Genomic DNA, 24947 nt, shown 5'->3' on the forward strand with positions numbered 1-24947 from the left:
TTCCCTTATGAAACTTACTAGATGGGAAATAGCAAACACCAGGCATATGAGGTTCGTCTGTAAAATAGCAAGCAAAAGACTGTAAATGTTGGGGGTGGGGGGGGGGGAGCAAGGTCCGGCAAGGAGTAGAAGAATGTAGAAGCTAGGAAGGGGATTGGAATTTTTAACATCCAGGCAGGGAAGACATGATTGAAAAGAGGAGGTCTGGACAGTAAGTGGTAGACTTAGTCTGACGGATGCTCAGGAAAGCATCCTGGAGGGAGACAGGGTATCTGTAGTGCAAAGGCAGAATAGGGCGACTGTGACTGAACAAAAGCTTTGTATCATAAAATGATAAATGTTTCAAGAGTTATGCTTAATCTGGTGTAAAGATTACACTTTGCAGATTACACATCAAAGCATTATGCTGTCCTGCATAACTATACATTTCATGTTTTATGTATAAGTTAACACATCTTTAGCAAGTGAAATGCTACGACTTGGTTTTTTAAATTATAGTACTAAGTTCAGCTACTTTAAGACTTTCATGCTCATTTCTTCATGCTAACCAAAAACTGAGAAAATAATGTATATCCTTTTAAATGTTTTCAAAATGAAAGCATTTTTAGGAGATAAAACAAAATAGTAACAAAAAACCAAGGACATTAGACAGAAATCTAAAAGACAAGATTGTTATTTTTTTAAAGTGTACAGTATGTTCAGCTACACTAGAAAAGCCCACGTGGCGGCCTCTGAGGAAGGAGGGAGAAATAAGTTAGGTCAGAGATAAAGGAAGCAAAGCAAATTGAAGACAAGAGCCGCTGTAAGGACTGGGCCTTTCCTCTGGGAATATTTAGAATGTTGAATACATATGGTCAATGATGAGCCTGCTGAATTACTATGAAGTTTAAAGTAAGTCTATCAGAAGTAGAGTATCCCAATTTTACATATCAATTACCATATCAAATGGCTAATTGATTAATTCACCTAAGTTACTATTGAGAGCATTTTCAACATGTCACCAAACATATCTTTTATTTATGAAATAGTATTTTGTAGTTAGTTGATCTAACAAACTTAGATGCTTTGTAAAGAAAGTTCACATGAATTGGCATGATAACCTTTTTTTTTTTTTTGCTGCTGAATTGTGTTTAATTAAGTATAGAAATGTGTGAATACTACAGGCTGCCTCTGGAGGGAAAAGAAAAGGATCCCTTTGGTTCTGTTTCATGAAGTAAACATTTTCAGATTCTCTTTGAATCTTCACAGCCCATGTCTAGGGAACAGTGTGGTGGTTTCTTCAGACAATTCTTTCATCTTACGTATAATGACTTCAGAGGCCTCTTAGGTAGCTTCTGCTATTCCTGAGGCAAGAAAGAGCTTCAGTTGAGATCTAGTTCAGCAAGCTTTGCCTCTGGAAAGCTGTCATCGCTGGCATCACTGTATCCATCACTGTATGGCAGCTTGCTCATCTGCTGCAGATGGGCATTCAGATTCCCTGTTGCTGCAAGTAAGAGCCCCAGGTATGGAGGGGAAGGCTTCATTGGCCTAGAGGAACACTCAGGATGGAACTGGACACCAATGAAATATGGATGACTTGTCAACTCAACAATTTCCATCCTCTTCCCATCTACATCCTCACCGACAAAACAAAGGTCTTTATTTTCAAATTGGTTGATCAGGTTAGGGTTCACCTCATACCGATGTCGGTGTCTTTCTTCTATGTAAGGAACATCACCATAAAGCTTCTTCAGTATGGAGTTTTCAGTTGTGAAAACAGTTCGTCTTAACCCCAGTCTCATTGTTCCTCCCAAATCGCCAGGGTTGTGTTCAGGCATATCAACTACCAATGGGACTGGAGTGTTTGGCTCAAATTCTGTATAATTAGCATCTTTCAAGTTCAGGCAGTTTCTTGCAAACTCAATCACTGCCAGTTGCATCCCAAGGCAAATTCCCAGACTGGAATCTTCTTTGTCCTTGCCCTCGAAAATGCCTGGAGTTTTCCCAATGTTCCTCGGATTCCAAACCCTCCGGGCACAAGAATACCATCAGCTAAGCACAGCTTCCGCCAAGCTTCATGGAATTTCCCAGGATCCTCGGCTTTGGTGACTGGCTCCAGATCAATGGAGTCTATGTACATCAGGTTCAACTTGTGGTTGGTGGCCAAGGCTGAGTGCTCCAGTGCTTTCACACAGAGGTTTGGCAGTCCCTGAGTTTGGTGTATTTACCGACCAGGGCTATGGAACACATTTTCTGCAGTCTCTCATACCTGTCAGCCGTGGCTTTCCATTTGAAAAGCAAATTACTTGAACAATCATTGATGGGCAGGCCCAATCTCTCTTGGAAATATTTAACCATACCTTGCTCCTCCAAAAGGAGAGGCACTCGGTAGATGGAAGAAACATCATGGATACAGATGACCTGTTCAGGGTTCACGTGACAAAACATAGAAATCTTCTCCTTCACAGCCATCTCAATGGGTGTTGAACTGTGGCAGACGATCAGATCCGGAGACAAGCCCAACCCTCTCAGCGCACGGACACTGTTTTGTGTGGGCTTGGTTTTTTGTTCTCCAGTAGCACTGGGCTGTGGCACAAGGCTGACATGAATATTATAGAAATTCTCTCTCTTGGCTTTAAACTGGAACTGTCGGAATGCTTCCGCAAATGCCATTCCTTCAATGTCTCCAATGGTGCCTCCCAGAGCACACACATGGCTGTTCACAAGTGCATGGTAACACCAGCCCCAGGGGTTGCCCGCTTCTGGCTTCTGAAGTCACTACATAGACATGGTACAGACATACATACAGGAAACACACACACACACATACACTGTGGGAAGCCTGGCATGATAACCTTATATACCATCTTCATATAAATAACTTTCAAAACCTACTATACACGTTGATTCTTTTCTTTTCAGACAAATTAAAACTTAAATCTACTTCCTTAATAGTATATCATATTATGTACGTCTTGCCTCACCACAATATGTGTGCACGCACACACACAAACACAGACACATAGCTTTTATTTTTTTGAGTGTGCAGTGAACATAGGGCTTTGCAAATGCTACAAAAGTTCACATTGATGACTTCTAGCCCTCCTCTTACATTTTGAGGCGAGGTCTCACTAGGTTGGACTAGAATTCACTCAGCCTTTCAAGTTGCTAATATTACAGGTGTCTAACCTTTTTAAAAATTTACTCAATTCCCAGTGCTACAGAAAGTCAAATCAAGATGTGTGGTTATAGGAAACTTTACAGGAGTTTAAGCATACTGATATATTTAGAGAGATGATATTTAAATGTATTTGTGAATGATTATGTGTATAGAAAAGGTGATTTAAACTCTCCAAAGATGTATCAAGTCTGAGGATTGGATAAACTGTTTAGTATTTGAAAGTCAGTGTAAGTATTGAAATTGTTTATAGGGATAGCTGAAGTTCTTGACAAGCCATAGACTTCTGAATCTCCTACGGAAAGTTCCTATGTTCCCCAGGTGGAATATTGATTTTAAATAATTGTAACCAGTCACCCACCCTAAATGAATATACCACAAACTCAGAAGTACAACTTGATTTAATACAGATTAAGTACAACAGTTTGTAGTAGAAAGTAAGAAATATGGAGATAATATTTCAGTTTGAAAAATAAATAGAATTATTTATTAATAGAATTAACAGAATAATTTACCACATTTAAGTATATGTTTCTTAAAAAGTCTAGAGGAACTGGGTATGTTTTACACACCTGACACCCTAAGTCTTCAGCACTGTAGCTTTGTAGTAAGCCTGTGAGACTGTCTGTCATGATAGCAAATAAATTAATTATACTTAATTTTAAAAGCCCTAGTACATTTAAAATGTTGCATGTGTTTTAAGAGATTTTTTTTTTCTGTCTTCCGGGAAAGAATAAAGGTGATAAGAGATAAAAATAGAAAATCAGAGGTCATATAAAATTATTAATTTTATTTCTTCTAGTTGCTTTACCACACCCAGGATTACTTGTTTTTTTTTTTTTTTAGTTTTAGATTTAAAAAATGTAAAATATTACCCCAGCTTGAAATAAAGCAGTAGTGTTTTGTTACAAAGCTAAAAATTTAATGTTCACAATTAATCTAATTGTCCCTCTATTAATGTCAAAAGAAAGTTATAACAATTACCTTTCCGCTTGTACTAAATCCTTATTTCTTTGTGAAGCACTGTGAAGTTGTAGTGAGTCAATGGCAACTCATATATGTTATATTTGAAGCACCATTTAAAAAAAATCCTGTCCTATTTTACTTTTTCCTAAATGAGGTATACTTCTGACCAGGATATTCTCATTTATTTTTTCATGTTGTGCTAAAACCTTGTACATTTTAAACACAGGCCATTGAGCTACACCCCTAGGCCTGAGGGCTCTTTTCAACTTAAATCCTACAATACGTAAACTATTCTAACTTTATATAACATATTATATTACATAAATGTTTATACCTTGCTACCTGATGCTTCAGCAAATTGCTTCTAGTGCATTTGTAATAAAATTTACTCTCTCAGTAACGACTGCGCACTTAATTCAAGTGTGAGGAGTCTACTCTTCGGCTTATATTGTGGGTGTTTCACAGAGCTCAGCTCCAGTTCTGTCATGTGGCAGCAACAGGGTGGGAATGAGACCTAACCTTATTTGGGCCCTGACTGACCTAAGACATTTAAGATTACTCTGTTCTTCTCCCTGAAATGCTTGGCTTAGGTCTTAACTCAGACACTTGTATCAAACAATCTGTGTTTTGAAGCCCAAGGCTTGTGCTGTATAGTCAAAGCAGTTGCCTTCTCTGGACAGAGAAGAGGAAGTTTATAGTCCAATGCTGTTGGCAGTCATGACACAAACCTGAAGGGAGCCACCTAAGATGAAATAGATAGCAGTGGACATCATGGTGGAAATAAAAGAAACTGGGTCATTGGTGGCATTGTTAGAATGTTAGATCAACCATCCCTGAGCCTGCTTGACAGCTGGAGTCTGTATTTCCATGAGCCACTCTACTCCTTATTACAAAGCCTATGACTCCTTATCACAAGGCTCCAGTTGCTTTGCTTGCAAGCTCAATTATGGTGGTAAGAGTAACCTAACTGATGTACACAGAGAAATAAGTATTACCTGCTAACTAACATATGAGGACTACTTAAAGCTATAGAGCCTGCATATTAGTTCCTGTACTGACTCAGGAATCTTGCTGAATTTTATATTCTTTCCCTCAGAACTGCTCATATTGTATGAGCTTAGGACATACATCAGCTATTTTGAGGTGAGAACTTGACCTTCCCCTCAGAATTCTTCCATTCACGTCTCTCTAAGGGAGGAGTGACTTGTATAATTGGCAGCTAGTTGTAAGAGACATAGTGCATGCATGACCTGGTCCTTTGCTTGGCTCTTTCATTTACATGTGCCTTCCTCAGAAATATGCTCACTGCATATAGCCCTAGATGACAAGAACTGAAGTAGAAATAGTTGCTGTCTTTGCCCATGTCTTCCCAGATAGGCAGATCTCTCAGGACTCTTACAAATACAAGTGTAACAGGATGGCTTGTAAGTTCCAGAGAAAGCACCTTGAAAGGAGAGCTCCTGAAGACAAGTAGAGAAAGTACCAAGGAGGGGAAGCTTATAGAAGTCCTTGCCACCAGGCTGCCGATGGTAATGGTGCTGTCTCAGCTCCAGCTTCATCCCTTACTCATCACACCCTCTTATTGGCTGTGTGCCCAGGATGTAGCTGTGTTTGTCAAGTCACTGAATGCACAGATTCACTCCAGAGGAAAATAAGATGAGCTCTCATTTCGCCATGAATTCTAAGCTCTCAGGTCAGCTTCACTACAATCAGTTGTTCTTTAGCTCTATCTAATAGCTGTGTGTATTTCTCAGTTGTTTCTCAGGAAAGTAAGAAGTAGGAAGGTCACCTTGGAATGACAACTAAAACCAGTCACAGCAAATGACTGGCACTAATATATGGGGTATAGAGTTATCATTGACTATATGTACAGAGCAGATCTATAGGTGCTATCAAAGATACACACACAGTGTTAACACACTAATGCCAAACCTCAAGCTTACAACTAAAAAGAAAATAATGCTCCCACTCAAATATTTTACATATTTTCCATTGTTTTGATTAGATTGAACATATGAACTGGCATTTGGAGGTAGATTCCTTTTTGATTTGGGGGGCTTTTTTTTTTTTTCCTAGACAGGGTTTCTCTGTGTTGCCTGGCTGTCCCTGGAACTGGATGTGTAGACCAGGCTGGCCTCCAGAGACCCACCTACCTCTGTCTCGCAGACTGTTGGGATTAAAGCTTGGGCCACCACAGTCCTGCTTGGAAGTAATATGTTTAGATGATTGTTTCAAAAGAGGCTATTCACACAGCCTTTGGCCTCTTTTGCCTTTAGCTATGTGAGGATCCAGTAAAGAGGCTTTGTCTGAGACTGGAGCTCTAGTAGTGGACTTTTCACTACTAGAAAATTATATAAACATATATGTATATATAATTCATATGTATATGTATATATGTATACACACATACACACAGAGACACACACACATATGTATGTAAAACTGTGTGTGTTGAGATGTTGAGACAGGGTCTTGGAATGTAGCTGAGGCTGGCCCGGAACTTGTATAGACCAGGCTTGCCTTAAACTTGTGGTAGTGTACTCAGTTCTGCCTTTAGATCTGGGCCACAATGCTGAGCTTCATCAACCAGTCCTGAGTAGTTCTGTGGTGGCAGCAGCAGCAGCAGCACAAATGAACTGCAATGTGACACATTATCACTTCTCCAGTTTCCTTAGTAAGGAACAATTCAATTGTCCTGTGATGCTTCCGACAGACATCTTTTGGTCATCTTTGACTTTATCTTTCTTGTTACACATTTACTACACCAGCAAATCTTACTGGATTTACCTTTGATCTGCATGATATCCAGTGCCACACCCACTCCAGCAGTGACTGTGACAGGCCCAAAAGCTTGGATGCAGTCCCAAGGCAAAAAGTTCATGGAAACTTAAGTCTCCTGGAACCGTGGCATCCTGTAAAATTCATGCTCCAAATCTGTCCTTGCTTTAGTCAGTGAACAGATCTGTGTGCTTTCCTTCAATACTGTTTTATTATTAGTGCCTTTAAGGATTGATTTTGACATATAGCTAAGTTAGATTAGCCTCCACCAGTTCCAATGTCCTAGGCAGTCATTGGGCTGACCCTGGGCTTGGAATTCAGTAAGAATGTTACCTATTCAGTAACATTCAGAATTACCTCTAGGATTGTAAGGGAGACAGTGAAAGAAATCAGGCATTACAATTTACTTGAATAGAGCTAGAAATCTCTGGGCTAGTCTACATAGTAAATACTTAGATCAATAGCCGAGTCACTCCCATACACAGGAATTTACAATGGCCTAGGAAGAAGGAAGGCTGTAGTTTTAGGAGGAACTGGAGTATTGTATTATTCATGAAAGGGTGAGTAGTATGGAACTCCCCTGGTGCATGTTCTTCACTAGGCCCAGAGGAATAGCATGAGTAGGTATGTACTAAGGGACCCCTGGTGGTGGGCTTAACAATAATTAGTATTGCATCAGACCTTTCACCTGGCTCCTGTGAATAGCTGACTTTAGATCTTATCTCAGTTGTAAACATTGCCTGGTTTCTGCCAGTCTTTTTGAATGCATTTTTGGTTTTGTGTCATAACTTCAGTGTACTTTGGATGACGTTAATATATCACTTAACTTTTTTGTTTTCTGTAATATGTAATTCTGATGCTCACTTTGACAAATTACATTCAGATACAACATTCCCTTGTGTTTGAGTCTGCTTGTCACTTTTCGCCAACTCCTTGCCCACCTGTACCCGGACCCTGATTCTCCCGCGGATTGAGGGACCGACTGAGGCCAGTCTGCGGCAATCCAGAATCTAACATTTCTGTACACTCCATTGCCTCAGTCTAGGTTACACTTATCTAAGGATTATTCCTGCCATCACCCATCATTCATATACTAAGGACTACATTCTTCTCTGCTCTAAACCATCCATTACTTACCTGTTATTCAGAATAAAAGCCAGTGCTCTTACCACGGTCTATAAACCCACTTCTGGTTTGGCTAGCTGCTGCTACTTCTCTGATCGCTCATCCTACAGTTTGTCCTGTTTTCATGGGACTCCAGCCATCTCAGCCTTCCTTCTGAGCTTCAGACATGTTAGGGATGGTCCATGCGAGGGACTTAACACTGACTGTCCAGTCTTATAGCATGTTCTGTCCTAGACATACGTGTGGCTCACTCAAACATTCAAATAAGTGTTCCTAATGGATTGGTCCATCCAGTCATGTATAAGGCAGCAATCACCCTATAGGTATACCCTAGCTTCCCAGCTTCCCAGCACTGATGGACTAATGCTAAATGTTATCACTACCTACTATTTTCCTCCTTATTTGACCAATGCCTATCTTCCTATAGCCAGATTGTAAGATCCATGAGGTCACAGACTTGGTTGTGTGTGTGCATGGATGTGAATTGCTATATTTTCTGAATATTTGGCATGGCTTCTGAATAGTTATTTAATAAATTAACTAAAATAACTGTGTTCATATCATATACCAAGTAATAGCTACAATAACAATGAATAATGGATTACTGATAGATTGCATTCTAGGTTTTCAGTTGACTGGAGATCAATAGATATGAAGTAGGTGCTGTAATCTCTAATGGGACAAGTCTGAGGTGTTTGTCTAGTTCTGAGGTATGTACCCTTAGTCACTACACTAAATTGCCAGGCCAGATCACAAAATCTTATGTAAGCCATACAATCCCCATGCAAAGTTATATATAATGAGAAAAGACAAAAATAGAAGACAGTAGCTCATATGCAAACCACTGCGCTGAAGTTTAAACAGACTTTGTAGCTTCTAAGTTATACTATCAGGTATGCCTGGTTTTGGATGGGTCTTTCTAAGGTCATAAGCCTGTTTCCTACCTTCTTCTCTTAGGTTTAGATTCTGTGGCCATTCAATTGCAAATATGTTAAACATTCTTGTTTTCTGTCTTTTTGTTATCCAGTCTGTAAGACTCCAAATGGATGAACACGGATATCTTTATCTTCACATATATGCACTTGGGCTGCTGAGTTCTATTTAGTAGATCAAATATTGTTAAAAGTTTGTAATCTGGTATATAGCACAATTGGGAAAGTTCTTGCCCAATGTACACAAAGCCCTAGGTTTGATCCTCAGAACCACATAAACCAGGTACCTGTAACCCTGGCACTTGGGAGATGGAATCAGAAGGACCAGAAGTTCAGTGTCATCCCATATAGGAAGGTAAAGGCTGTCCTGGATCTTGCTTGTGCTGGCTAGCTTTGTGGCAGCTTGACACAAGCTTCAGTCATTTGGAAGAGGGCCTCTCAGTTGAGAAGTTGCCTCCATAAGATTTGCCTATAGACAAGCCTGTGGTGCATTTTTTCTGTGATGTCTGATATGAGAGGGCCCAGCTCATTGTGGGTGATGCCAACCCTAGATTGGTGGTCCCAGGAGCTATAAGAAAGTAGGCTGACCAAATCATGGGGAGCAAGCCAGTAAGCAGTGTTCCTCCATGGCTTCTATTTCAGTTCCAGCCTCCAGGTAACTATACTTAAGTGCCTGCCTTGACTTTCTTCTGTGATGGATAATGATGTAGAAGTGTAAGCCAAATAAACCCTTTCTTTCCCAAGTTGTTTATGGTCATGATATTTTATTATAGCAATAGAACCCTTAACTAAGACATGTTCTAAAAATTTAATAAAATGTATATGAGAAAAAATCATGATGGAGCTGGAGAGCTGTCTCTGGTTAAAAGCACTGGCTGCTCTTCTAGAGGACCTGGATTCAATTCCCAGCCCTGACATGGCAGCTTATAGCTATCTGTCATTGTAATTACATGGGATCTAACACCCTTACACAAGACATACATGCAGGCAAAACACCAATGCCCATGAGATAAAAATAAATAACATTTTAAAAAATCAGACATAATGTACTGTACCCAATTCTTTGCCACATTCTATTCCTATTTTTATAGTTTCTGCTCCTTGCTAGAGTGAAGATGACATTGTCTTTCCCATTTAATCTAGTCCTCTCACCTGTCTTCTGGGTTCTTGGCTACACCCTTTCAGGAACACTGTGCTATAAATTATGATCTTATCTTTTCCATCTGAAACCACTCTTCTTTTGCTGTTGTAACTGAAGCATTAAAATATAAACAGAACTCTTGGATGCTAAGAAAACAGTCTCTTCTGAATCCTATTGTTAACCTTACTCTCCCCCATGCATACCCAGTGTCTCAAAAGAGAAAAAAAAAAAAAAAGGTGAGAAATGACCAAACTCTGGGCCATGAATTAGTATCAGATCACCAGGAGATTTTTATATGTCCCCTGTAGGAGGAGAAACAGATAAACTAATATTGTCCATGTCTACCCATACATCATATTACAGGTCACTATGTCAGATGAAGAATACCAACCATCTTCTCCAGAGGACTAACTTTTTATTGTTATATTATTCTTATTTGAATTTTAAAATAAAGTGATGATATTGTTAGGTAGAATTTAAAATATTCTCACATAGAAAAATCAAAGCTTGCTAACCTGTTGAGGTAATACAAAACCATTTGGCATTTATTTTTGCTCTTTTAAATTAAAACTGTGGAATCAATGTTAGAACTATTTTCTCACCTCCTCCCCACCCATCAACACGTCCTTATCTGGGTATCAAACCAATTACTTTACCAAAAATACCCTCACTAGGGTGCCCCATGAGTTCTGTAGCACAAAGGACCATTTTCATTTTAGAAGGTCTTCTAGTTTATTAAGGCAAAATGAGCCATACCCTCTTCCTTCAACTCTTTTATGGCTTTTGTTACTCTGCTGGTTTCTGAATCATTCTTTGACCTCATTTCCATGATAAACTACACGCCATGCTACAAATCCAAGGCAACTGCTCTGTCTCCACGTCTTACTATGTTTTCTAAGTTGATCTCATCTCCTCCCATGTCTTCTGTGTCTAGATTCTCTTCTTTCCAATGCTATTTAATATATAATTTATAACAAGACAAAACTGCACTCGTCAGTTTCCTTCTCCTTTCCAAATCTTCATTTGACAAATTAAACACTACTGCTTCTGGAAATTCAGGAGTTGCCCTGACTGATCTTTTCTTGATCTCTTGCATTTAATCATAAGGACTAAGGTAGTTGGTCATATCTAAACAATCCCATTGCTTGTTGCCAACACTATAGTCCAGGCTGCCCTAGTTCTGGCTTCTACCACTATGATAAATTCCTTCTGGGACTTTCCTCTTCAAAATATACTCTAAAATGCAAGTAGACAACAAGATTAGGCATATTCACGGTAGAATGGCTGTAGACTCTAAAATGCAGACGGAATAAGCTCTCTTCTTGTGTTTGCTTATTTGCTGACACAGGGTCTCACTGTGTAGCACTGGCTCATCTGGAAGTCTATGTAGACTAGGCTGACCTGGAACTTACACAAGTCTGCCTGTCTTGGTCTCCCAAGTGCCAGAACTTTACTGAATATACATCACTTCAGCTTGTCAGAATAATCTTTTAAAGTGAAAATGTGATATCACTGCTTGATGTTCAGTAGTCTCCCAGTAACTACAGTCAAGTCCACAATCTCAACATGTCTGACAAGACTTGTATCAGAAGCTACGTATTGCCTCTGGCTTCCATCTCTGGCTTCCTTTCTTTTGACTGTCCCTGACTCATTCTCTTGCAGTCAAAAAACAATTCATCTAAAACCAGTTCTATCCTATCTCAGTGTTCTGAATACTCACAAGGTTTCTCTACACAGCATATTTTCTCCCATGCCAGTAATTATGTGTATAATTTCTACTCCCTCAGAGTTCATCTGAACATAGTCCTCTTGGAAGCCTTCCCTGACCTACATCTCTCTACCATGTTTGCACCTTCTGTTAGTCAATTCTCAAATATCCTGTATTTTTCCTTACTTTGCACACTTTAATTATTGAATGATCATTTAATTGTTTGATGTTTCATCATATCTGCAACATCAAGCAGAGTGCCTGACATAGTGAAAATGCATAATAGCCACATCACAATCACTTGACTGACTACTTACAGAGTTGAAGAAACTAAACTATCCAAACAACAAGGTTTCCTGGGCAAACGTACTCAAACATTAACCTAGGTTCTCTACACCTGTCCTTTTCTCTTTCTTCAACCACACTCATTTGCTTCATTTCTTACTTTCTGTGTCTTATTTTCTTCATAGAGGTGGGCATGATGGCACTGTTTAGCCCACTATTTGCAAACTTCGATTTCGGTTGGACTTCGGAAGAACTATAGATAATTTATAATGCCTTGAGGATCTTATTTTTGTTTCAAAATGTGGCTTTTGAGGTTTTTTGTTTGTGTGTGTTCTCAAAGCTCTAAGACCAAATTTTTGGGTTTTTGAATTTCTAAAAAAAACATATACATGACCAAACCAACCACAATTGTTTATGTCACTTGTTCAGAATCATGTCAGAAAAGATATAAACAGCCCTTAGACACTGATTGTGAATGTGTATCTTAAACACAAAGATCTCAAGGAGGGAAATGTATCAATTGTGAAATACTCCCATAGTTAACCAAAGTGATTCTTTCTACTTCAAAAGCAGATAAAGGTTCCCACTGATGCTTTAGGAGGAAGCTTCTCTGATGTTAATCATAATTTTGTTTGTGGTTCTGGGATTCCAAATGTGGGCCATTGTAGACTGCTCTCATGGGCTCTTATGAGTCAGTTGTATTCAGTCCCTTCATAGGGGCATTTTGAGGAGTCTGTGATAATTATCTTGAAGAAATGAGCAAACACTATAAGCCTGAGCTTTCCTCTAATCTTTTGTCTATTTAAAAAAAATATGAGCTTTTTGAAAACATCTTGATTGTCATTCTCTGTGTCATAAAGTCAGAAATATTATTCCTTACACACTGATATGTTGTTTTGCTTTGTGTATGCTTTAAATATGACTCCCCAAGGGCTCATGTATTAGGGATTTTATATTTATGACAATGTTCAGAGATGAAAGAACATTTAACAGATGGGTACCAGGTCACTAGGTCATTAGGGGTCAGAAGGGATTAACATGGCTGCCACAGTACTTCAGTGTCTCTGGCTTCTGGAATAGCAGTGTGTTTTCTCCTCTTTCACTCACTCTTAACCCTGTGACGCCTTGGTTTCCAGCGTTGTCTCATAATGCTTTACCAGAGCTTTGATTTTTCTTACAGGTCCTTTGTATATCTTATTTATTTTTAAATTATGTGTATATAAGTAAGTGTATGTCTGAGCACTGGAGTGAAGTTCCTGCAGGGACCAGTAGAAGACATTGAATCCTCTAAAGAGTTTTTAAGTGAGTGATACTGCCTAATAAGTTTGGAAGTGTTATTTGTAAAAAATTCTTTAGATAAATTGCTGTCCTTCAGATCACTATTGTATTTCTGTGGGGATGCACATTATGTGTGCTAGTACATGTCTTGTGTGTGTACATGTATGTAGAAACCATGGGGCAATCTTGAGGGTCATTCCTCAGATGCTATTTTGAGACAGGCTTTCCCAATGGCCTGGTACCCAACAAGTAGGCTAGGGTGGCTGGCTGGTCAGGGGACTCTAGGGATCTGCCTGAGTCCACTCAGAATGCCCTGCCACACCCACTCCAGTAAAGACTGCATGACAGGCCCAAAAGCTTGGACGAAGTCCAGAAGCAAATTGTTTCATGGAAACTCAGTCTCCTAGAACCTTGGCACAAATGCTCCATACCTGTTAGTCAGTGAATGGATCTGTGTGCTTTCTTTCAGTATTATAGGTGCCTCCAAGAATGATTTTACAGATACCTAAATCAGGTTGAACTTTACTCCCTGGCCTTCACCAATGTCCTAGGCAGTCCTTGAGCTGACCTGGGGCTTGGAATTTCGTAAGAATGTTATTCATTCAGACGAAATGCTCCAGAAATGCCCCAGAGTTGACAGTTAGTAATCAGGCATCTCACAGTTTGCCGGATAAGAGTTAGTATTCTCAGGGCTAGTTCAAAATAGTAAACTTAGAATTCCCATTGCAGACACGAATGGCAGCCTACATTACATACTAGTAGAAAGACAGTGGGTTGTGGTTTTAGGAGGAACTGAAGTATTGTATTACTCATGAAAGGGTTAGTAGAACAGAATTCCCCTGGCACATGTTTTTCACTAGGCTCAGAAGAATAGCATAACTAGATATTTAATAAGGGAGCCCTGGTGGTGGGTTTAACAATAGACTAGCATTGCATCAGACCTTTCACCTGGCTCCTGTGAATAGCTGATTTTACATAGGGCTGTTCCTATCTCAGTTGTAAACACTGCCTGGCTCCTGCAGCTTTTTATATATACATTTCCTTTGTTTTGTGTAAAGGACCATTATGCATCTCAATGTACCTTGGCTGATGTATGCCTAGCTTTCTTGTTTTTCTTCTGTAATAGAAGTCTGGTGCTCATTTTGAGAAGTTACAATCAGATACAACACTCTGGCAATGCCCAACTGTTCTCACATGGGTTCTGGGAGATCCTTATGCTTCAAAGCAAGCACTTCACCAGGTTTTGTTTGTTTGGTTTTTTTTTTTTTCTCATACAGTATTCAAGTGTTTATACCCTTCTATAAATGAAGCGTTATTATTCTTTTATATATAAGCAGTTTTACCACTATTTTAAAAGGATTTTTTTTCCTATCTCTAACCTGACTTCTGAGACCATTTTCTTTCTCCCTAGGCTTTATTTATTATTTCTTTGTCTTTTCTCTTTTCTTCTTGTATATTGAGATGGGGTTTTACTATGAACCTGCAGCTGACCTGGAACTCATATAACTCTGGTTGGTCTTCTGCTCCAATCTTCATGACTTTTCCCCAACCCCCAGCATACTCCTAGCCCATACTTTTAACTAATTGATAGTTTTTCTTTTTACATCTTTTCATCTTTTCTATTCTTTTGCTTTAACTCTCTCTCTCTCTTTTTTAAATCTTGGATCAACTAAGACATCTTGTCCCAATGTTATTTTGTGCCTGCCTGATCACTTCCTAGCCTTCTACCCCCAATGCCACAGCCACTTTGGCAACACTTCTGGGATTGTCCATGATCTTGACTATGGTCCAAACATATTCCAGAAGGTCTGGAAGATACCACTGAGTCTTGAAAAGAAAGCAGAAGTTACTAGGCAACTCTAGATCCTTACTATGGACTGCACCCATCCCCACCACTGATGATGTAATTATAGTTTGTCCTTAAAAACATTGTACCCCTGAGTGTAAGCATGAAGAGACTTTCCAGTGGTGAGCCTGCTCTAGTTTGGACATTAATAAAGGACTGGGAAAATGTAAAAGTCTAATCAGCACGGATGTCAGTAACTATCTAGTGTGGATCATTTCAGTCTTTTCCTGGAAGTGGGAAACAGTCTCATAAAGTGGAGACACTTGGTTTGACAACTGTTTTCTCTCAACTTACAGATGATACTCTTTTGCTGTCCTTTAGATTCATGGCTCTTGGCAAAAATCCAACAGCCACCTGAACTGCTAAAATTTTCCTATATTACCATTTTCTGACTTTAAAAAACATTCAAATAAATTGTTTTCCCATAATGTATATATGTGATGTTTGTATTTGGATTTCTCTGGTATGTCAAGATTTGTTTTTTGAAAAATTCTTAGCTGCTATCTCTAGTTTCTTTTACACCTCTTATCTCATCCTTTAATAGGATCTATATTAGGCATTCTCGTTATTTTCTCCATGCTTCTTTGGCTTGGAAGTCATCGCAGGATCTCCCACTGAGACACACACATTCTTAGCATAGCCAGGAAACTTTAAATGTTCTCTTTCTTTGTTTTTGTTGACACTGTATTACTGTGTTCCTCAGGCTCATGTTATAGGTTCATGAACTCTTTCTCTTCAGCCTCTTACATATGGGGCTTGGTTTAGGCATATGATTGAATTGCTTATCCTATTCATGGTTTCCCAGAAATGTAGCCATTATACTCACAGATTCTCTTTAGAAATATCTCTGGCATTTTTTTTTTTAAATGTTTCAAGTATCCTAGCGTTGGTTGAGGCTTTCAGGTGTACTCTTATCTAGTATTCATTCATCCCTAAGGGTTCCTGTTATCTTCCTGGGTTCTATACATTCTATGCTTTGGGGCCAGATATATTTTAACATTTAATCCCAACAGACTAGTTGTTTGAATAAGAAGTGTGTCTTAGTTAGGGTTATTGTTGCTGTGATGAAACACCATTACCAAAAGCAACTCGGGGAGGAAAAGACTCACTCAGTTTATACTTCCACAGCACTGTTCATTATTGAAGGAAGTCACAACAGGAATTTAATCAGGGCAGGAACTTGGAGGCAGGAACAGATGCAGAAACCATGAAGGAGTGCTGCTTACTGGCTTGCTCAGCCTGCTTTCTTATAGAAACTAGGGCCACTGGTCCACGGGTGGCACCACTCACAATGAGCTGCCTCCCCCAACGTCTATCAATCACTAATTAAGAAAAAGCCTTACAGCCTGATCTCATAGAGGCATTTTCTCAATTGAGGTGCCTTCCTTTCCAGAGACTCTAACTTGTATCAAGTTGACAAAACTAGCCAGCACAGTGTCATACATGGTATGAAACCTACCATACTGCTGGGAATGGAAGACCTGGTGTGAAAACTTCCTTATCTCTAGAGTTTGACTTGGCGTGAGAATCCCAGAAAAGAAAATGCCACTGCATTTAGTATTGGTGTGTGACACTAAGCAATGAAATAGAGGGGCTATGAGTATGATTCCTTTCAGCTCCTGAATACAGTTACAGAGGGGTAGGGACAGACTACAGAAAGAATAATAATATGCTCTTAGACCTCTGATGTCAGCTACATGGAAAACAGGCAGGAAGAACAATCTATTTCCAGAAGAACAAACAGAACATTATAAATTTCCTAAACAAATCCTTTGGAAAAACCACTCCTCTATACCCCCTCTACATAATGCCCCTTCTGATTCTTTTCTAGTGTTGAGTTCAACTTTCATTCCTATGCATTCAAAGTTGGAGAATCACATAGGATTCCAAATACTGGTTTTGACACACCTTACTGTCCCTGTCTGTCAGGATGGGTTCCACACACACCCATCACCACAGCATTTCCGCAATGCTCCCCCACAGCACCGGGAAACCTAACTCTTATCCTTCTCACTAGCTCACATCTTCAGTCCCAGTGACTTCAGTTTAACTTTAGATGCTGTAAGTCAGGCATGGAGGCACGTGACTGCAACCCAGCCCCAGTACTTGGGAAGTAGAAGCAGAGGTCAGGAATTCAAGACCAACCTCAGCTACATAGCAAATATGAGTTTAGCTGAGTTATTTGAGACCTTGTTCAGACCCTAAAGGGTTAGGGTTAAACGTAGAAACAATCTTAATAAGTTACTAAATATTTGATGGCTTTGTTTTGTTTGAGATAAGAATCTCATATAACTCAGATTGAATTCTGATCCTTCTGGCTCAACCTCTCAAGTGCTGGGATTACAGGTACCTGTTTTTTTTTTTTTTTTAACATTTAATACTTAGTAGTTGTAAAGATTTCAGAGTACATAAAGTATTATTTTCAATAGAAATATTTTATATTACAAATATACTTCCTCTAAGAAACAAGTCTTTACACCCCAAATGACTTTCTAGAAATTCAGACTAGAAATAACCTCATTTGAAAAATGTGGGCAGTGTTTCTCAGGTCAGGTGTCTTATCTTATTTCTGATAAGGTTACAGCTCTAGGACAGTACTTAGTCCGGGATTTCTGTAATGCTTTAAACGGGGTCCCTCACAATAACCCAAGATGTGAAATGCAAAAAGGGACCACTTAAATGCCTTCATTCCACTTCAATGCCTTCATTCCACACTACAAGTAGGGGCTGAATCTTGGACCTTGGGCGTGTGTGATAGGCTAGTGCTCTCTGACACGTGATTTAACCTATGCCACTCACTCTCCCAGACTGACTTTCCTATTCTAGCAGCACTGATATAGATAGCCAGGCATATCTCATCTACATTTGTTGCCCACACTCACTGGAATATTTACTCTCTAATACAATATAAATTTTTATCTTCTCAGAACCTGTAATTAGGTCTACTTAATTTAATAAGGGTGGGGAAATGGAGGATCAAGGCTGTCAAAGGGCCCAACAACACACTATTTATATACAGAAGGGCAGACAGATGGAAAGTTTATTACAGGAAATCCAGTCAGCAGGCATAGTCTTGAATACCAAGCAAGTATTTGAAATCAGAGCCTGGCTTTTAAAGTCTTAATGGTAGTTTTCAAAATGGTTTTCTCTTAAAATTAATTTTTAGGTTAGCACAGGAATCAGTTTCACCATGGCATTTTCGTATGTATTATTATACTTTGTACTTTTTCACCCTAACCCCAGTAGTCTCCACTTTCTGCTTTCCTATTTTAAGTATCCCATTAATTTCCCACTTCCCTTATGGTCTCTTCCTCCCATTTCATAATCATCGATGTCTCATGACACCCCCTTCCAACACACAAAATTCTAAATTTAAACCTAGCATTATAAAACATGTATTTATGCAAATATGGCTCATTTCAAAACTTCAATGGATTTCCATTAGGATCCATTTTCTTGCAAATGTCATGACTTCACTTTCTTATATGGCTGTTTAAAATTCCATAGTGTTTTTGTACTATGTTTTATCTCCTGATGAGTACACAGGCTGGTTCAGCTTCCAGGCTATTGTGAATAATGAAGCAATGAGCATGGGTGTGAAGGGATCTGTCTCTATGGCAGGTTGCTTAGTTGCTGGTGTATACCGAGTATATGCTAAGTGGTATGGCCAAACCCTGGTAGTTGTACTTTCAGTTTCTTGAGGAGCCGCCACACTAGTGTTTTAAAAGGTCTATTATTACTTTCTTTTTTGAGATAGCATTTCCCTCTATAGTCCTGGTGTGCTGGAACTCCCTCTGTAAACAAAGCTGGCAAAGGACTCAGAGATCCACCAACCTTCGCTTTGCTGGTAATGTATACCGCCACACCTAGCATGGTTATAGGTATGGGTGTTTTGTTTGCATGCCTGTCTGTCCTCTTAGGTGTGCGCAGTGGCCAGAGGCCAGGTGTCAGATCTTCTGTAATTGGAGTTACAGATTGTCCGTAGCCAGCGTGTGGCTGCTGGAGAATAAACCCAGGTCCTGTGCAAGGGCAACAAGAGTGTTTAACCACTAATCCCATGACTTCTTAAAGTGGCTGTATCAGTCTGCATGCCCATCGTCGGCGTATAAGGGCTCCTCTTTCCTCACATTGTCTGCAGCGTGCTTTCTTCATGGTAAGCTTTACTGGAGATGGAATCTCAGTCGTTATACTTTGCATTTCCCTATTCAGGATGTTGAATGTTTTCCAAGTGTGTACCTGCCACCTGCAGTGTTCTTCTGAGAACTGTCTATGTAGGTAGTCACTCCATTTACTCAACATATGACTTGTATCATTTCTGAGGTGTTATTGTAGCCATCAACCCTGTCAGATGTATAGCTGGCTGTGCTTTTTGTTTTCCCCTCATGCAGTAAGCCCTCTTCACAGGGACAGGGGAGTCCCTTTGCTCTGCAGAATTTCACATTTCATATAATTCCATTTATCAATTCTTGGGATTATTTCCTGTGGTACTAGAATCCTTTTCAAAAAATTCTTTAAAGTGGTTTTCCTCAGTGGTTTCAGTTTCAGGTCTTTGAGCTTCAATTCATGTTTGACTTTTATTCAGGGCAAATGACATGAATCTAATTTTATTCTAAGTGTGGAAATCCAGTTTTCCCAGAATCATTTATTAAAGAGGCAGTATTTTTTCCAAGTGCTTTTAATGACTTTGTCAAAAGTAGGTGGCTGTATGTACTCATATTAATTCCGAGTGCTCTGTTCTCTGTTGGCATAGTCTTTCGGTGTGTCTGGACCGTGTTGTTATGTTCCTATGGCTCTGCAGTATGAGACTAGGTATTGTGATACTGCCAAGGGCTGCAGTACAGTCAGTCTTATGCTTTCATACAAATTTGTGACTGTCATTTTCTAATTTTGTGAAGAATATCACAGGGATTTTTAGGAGGACTGTACTGACTCCCTAGATTGCGTGGTATAATACAAGCAATTTTTATAGTATAATTCTGCGAATCCTGCAACATGAGAAATCTTTCCATCTTTTAGCATCTTCACCCCCTCCACCAATGTGCTTTCTAACACTTGCTTCACACTTACTTGGGAGTTTCTTAACATGCAAAATTGGGGTCTAATACCCCAATTTGCTAGCCTTGCATCTAAGGATGGTTCCTGGAAATCTATACTAAACCACAGGTGGGCTAGGCCATTTTAGTCTGTAACTTTGAGTTACTGCTTTATTTGTTGTGCTGGGAGGGAGGAAAAGACCAGATGATTATGTTAGCGTGCAGATTTTCACAGCCTTGAAATGAATGTAGGCACTTTAGGTTTGATGATTTCTGGTTGGCAGACGGCTGCCATGTGGAAATAGGTTGATTAGCACCTATGCCCTTCCTGCTGTCCCTCAGAAAGCCAAGCGTGGAGTGAATGTGAGATCTGGCTCCCTGTCTATAACCCAGATGCGAGAGAACAGTGTGAGGCAATGCCCAGCTATGGGGAGAGGGCTAAGATGGGCTCCATCCGCTGCAAGGGCTCCTGTGTAAAGTGGACACTAGGTACTGTGCTTACAGACAGGACACCGTCTTGTTTTTAAGAGGCATGGAACATAACCTGTAGAAGGTGGCAGGATTTGGCAGGTTAGGAAAGTTCCTTTTCTATAATGGTTGATTTTAATGTTAACTTGCCACAAATGATATCATTTGAATAGAGAGCCTCACCTGAGAGCTGTCCCGGTTCCCTTGACTGATGTGGGAAGGCCCACCCTGACTGTGGCCAGCACCTCTGGGTAGCAGCCCAGTTAAAGTCTATTTCAGAGGGAGGGTGAACTGTGCTGATTCATACCACTGCTTCTTTCACTAGCAGCAGAATCAGCATTCCCAAGCTTCCATCGCTGAAAAAGGAACACAGGCTCTATGGGAGTTTCCTGGGCTTCTAGTGCCAGACTGGGACTACTGGGGCAACCCAAACTGTGACATGAGTAACTGTGAATCATCACCTCACAGTGAGAGACAGCTACTTTGGGACTTAATCCAACTGAGGCACCCAGTCAGGAGTGAAATGGCCATCATTGTTATGAAGTTCATTTAATACACTGTTGTTAGCTCCCCTTTCTTTTTCTTCCACACCCCACTCCTCTTCTTGGTGTTCCTCCTCTAGAGACCTTGCCTAAAACACTTTCGGGGGGCGAGGGGAGGAGGCACCAGGGTCTTATGCACCCCAGGCTGGCCTTGAAATATCCTTCTATACAACAGGACATTCCTTGTTATGGTACTAGACTACAAAACACACACACACACACACACACACACACACACACGGAAAAGAAAAGAAAAGAAAAAAGAAAAAAGGAAGGGTGTCAAAGCTTTACTCACTTTTAGCTTTATAGAGTTTCTAACGTCCTCTAAATGTACGGATCAAACATGGACTGAGAAGAGACAGCAGCAGTCAGAGTCCAAGGTGCCGGGAACTTGTGTCCTGGAGTAACATGATAGGAATTCAGAGAATAAAGAGTCCTGCAGTCCTTTAAGAGGGTACACTTACCCGAAAAGTAAATCCCATGAAGGGCCAGGGTTAACCATGACCAGCCAGGTCAAACCAGATACTAAATTTAGCAACAGTTTCAAAAGGACTCAAGAACTCTGTAAAAGCACTTATACCAAATATTTTTATTCAGAAAGAGAGAGACAGACAAAGCAAGAAACAACAACAACAACAAAAAAACACAGGAAAAAACCCAAAGCTACACAAAATGTCCATGTCACTTGCAGTATCGGTCAGCTTTCAATTTGGCTCTCCTGTTTAAGACAAAAAACCATCGATGTAAAACACACCATACAGACAGAGTCAATTGCTAAAACATAGAAAATTCATGCTTGGAAGTTGTTCTATTTTCATAACTATATCAAACATCGATAGTTATCCTTACCTTTCAATTTTCTTTTTATATAAAACTGATTCTAGTCTTATGAAACATTATTTTATAATACTTCACAAATGTGGCTTTAAGGCTTTTTCAGTTCACGAGAGAAATGATACTTATTTATGAGTTAAATAGTTTAAGTCTCCCTAAGTGTCCATGGGCAGCAATGGTGTGCTTTTTAAACTAGTTTGAAGTTGCTAGACTATTTCATAATTCAAAGTCTGACTGTATTTCATGTCCTTCTCTGACTTTTCAGAACCACATAATTAAATGTATGGATTTTCAAGGTTAAAAATATTCTCCCATTAACGGATTTCACCTTTACCAACTCTACAAACCAGTTAATAGGAAGTAGGTGATTACATATTTATCAGATAATGGAAGGATTAAGAGTGATTTGCATCTTCTGACTGGCAGTACTGACTGCGTTAAGCCAGCAGCTAGCTAACTTCCTTGCCTGCGTGTCCATGTGGTAGCTGTAGGCTGTTATTTATTGAAATAGAAATAAATTGGAATATCAATAATGTGCTATCTGATAAGTATCTTGCACACTGCTGAATCTAACCTTACGAAGTCAGGTTTGATTTCCCTTACTAAACTTTTGATCTGGATACAAATTCATGAATTGTTTTCCCCTCAGTTTTAGTAACCTCTACTACTCTAACAGAATACACAGAATCTTCATATTACTCAAACAACTTTCTAGCCCTGTTCCTTAGGGGAAGATGATGGGAAGCAAATGTATGTGAGGCAAGCATGGTTAACTGCTAACCCTAGAAACGGCCTGGTGGCTAACATGGTAACTGCTAACCATAGTAACGGCCTGGTGGCTAACATGGTAACTGTTAACTGCAGAAATGGCCTGATGGCTCAGGAAATTTATGAAAGTATCAAGGAAACCTGAAAAGCTAAAAGAAATGCACGTATTTACACTCTAGTTGTTACTTAGAAATTTGTTTTCAGCATGCTTTCCCCAGACTTATGCCTTCTTTAGATAACATTACCACATAAATTAGAGATGAAGACAATTCTAAAACAGTGATATAAGAACACACTGCTGTAATTATGTAAATATAAAATTACCTGTCCAGAAGTGTCTCATGCAAAAATCCATCTTTCCGAGCCTTTTTAAGAATTTTACTATCTTCTTTGCTTATTTTGAGTTTGTGGTCCTGGAAGCTCTGAAATTTCTTTCTGTAAAGAAAGATTTCTCATTGAAAAAAAAAAAATCTCAAACTTTTACTGTGTTTCCTTATCAAATTCCAAATACTATTAAAAGTTTTCCCAACACATTTATTTAACAAATTTAATTGTATTTCTCTAGAAAATTGATAGTTTTTCTGCTACAAAGGTAATTTTTTTATGACCTATCAAGAGGGCTGCCATTTGGGTAGCACTGCAAAGCCTCCTTCTCCTGGGGATGATGGTGGGTTGAAGTCCTCATGTCTGGAACATGAGTGGCCCTGAGTGGTATGACAGCAACTCTATTAAAGAAAGGGAAAGCTGACTAGCCCATGTGCCTTTAGCTTTAAGCACTGGAAAAATAGCTGGGAAAACTGAGGCCACAAGAAAAGCACTGAGCGCAATGCTCTGTTTCCCTGAGGTTTCATTACTGGCTCTGGTGGCCCTTCAGGTTCTTTCTTCTCCTGAGCAGCCCTGAGTGTCAGAGTGAGGCTAGAGAAGAGTACATACACATAGTTGATTTCACACTGCTTCACACTTCCCTTGTCTTCTTCTGGGATGTCATCCTTTTTCTTGGTTTCTCTTTCTGCGCAGGATCTGATCTGGATATTGAGGAAACCCAATAGGTCACCCATTCATCTTCCTCTCCCTACTTGCTCAGCAAGAACACTCTATGTGATTTCTCATGCAAACCAAGAAAACAATTAACTCACTAACGAGATTTAGGAAAAGACAAGCTCAGAAAAGTGATGTGTGTTTTTTATTTCATATACATATCATTTATAGAATCAGCTGGAATTATATGTAAGCTGAAACAAGACTCCATCAGACTGCAGTTAGCTACCTGAGAGTCTTGGCAGTTTATTTAGAACTTTACTGTGATATGAATGTATCTGTATAACTTTTATAACTAAGGAAATAGGCAACTCCGCCTGGAAGCAGGACTTTCCCGTCCAGTTAGTGACTTACAGCAAAGTAAAACCAACAACTGCTTTATGTGCTTCAAGTTATTTCTCATGGACAGAGGACGTGCATTCACAAAGTGGGCAAAACCTAAAGGTCAGAGACCCAAAAGGTCTACTAAGACTTTTATGTTTATTAGGGACTCTGTCATGGATGTTAAAAGTAGTTAGTAACATTTTGCTTTTGCAGATTCAGTCATGCATTGTAGCACTGCCTCTAAGGGTAAAAGCCAGGAAACCATCTATACTTCGATTTATAAGAGACTGATTAAGTAAAGTAAGGGACAACTATAATATGGAAGACTATGTAGGTGATAAAAAGGACAAGGGGGAAGACTTGTGCTATAGATATACAAGGACAGGAATCTCCAAAAGTAATAATAAAGAAAAGCAGAAAAGGTGTTTATAGAAAAGATATTGATATACAACAAAAGAAGCAAGCAAGCCAGCAACAGTAAAACCAAATCAAGACAATAAGAGGGGAAAGGTATGGCCAGGGCAGGGACTGGAATGGCTGAGCAATGCAGGCAGGAGATAAGAGTCTGAGTTCTTCACTTGAAAACTCCCACGCTTTAGGAGCAAATTATCTACCTTAAAAATTACATTAGGGCCGGGCGTGGTGGCGCACGCCTTTAATCCCAGCACTCGGGAGGCAGAGGCAGGCAGATTTCTGAGTTCGAGGCCAGCCTGGTCTACAAAGT

The 24947-nt window shown here is 39.6% G+C and overlaps 1 protein-coding gene and 1 pseudogene across 1 annotated transcript in view; both read right to left on the bottom strand.

Annotated features, from left to right (window-relative positions):
• Positions 1 to 1115: 1115 nt before the first annotated feature.
• On the bottom strand, positions 1116 to 2676 carry LOC110300598 (annotated as a pseudogene).
• Positions 2677 to 21824: 19148 nt separating this feature from the next.
• The window catches only part of Frg1 (FSHD region gene 1), a 19807-nt gene continuing 16684 nt past the window's right edge, over positions 21825 to 24947 (bottom strand). Inside the window, exons 7-9 of the mRNA XM_021170546.2 lie at positions 23795 to 23886; positions 23186 to 23296; positions 21825 to 21977 (exon numbers count right to left, since the gene is read on the bottom strand). Coding sequence (XP_021026205.1) covers positions 21941 to 21977; positions 23186 to 23296; positions 23795 to 23886 — 240 coding nt within the window. The 3' untranslated portion in view covers positions 21825 to 21940. The remainder of the gene's footprint in view (positions 21978 to 23185; positions 23297 to 23794; positions 23887 to 24947) is intronic.

Source organism: Mus caroli, chromosome 8 (assembly GCF_900094665.2).
Source record: "Mus caroli chromosome 8, CAROLI_EIJ_v1.1, whole genome shotgun sequence".
Classification (NCBI taxonomy): Eukaryota; Metazoa; Chordata; class Mammalia; order Rodentia; family Muridae; genus Mus; species Mus caroli.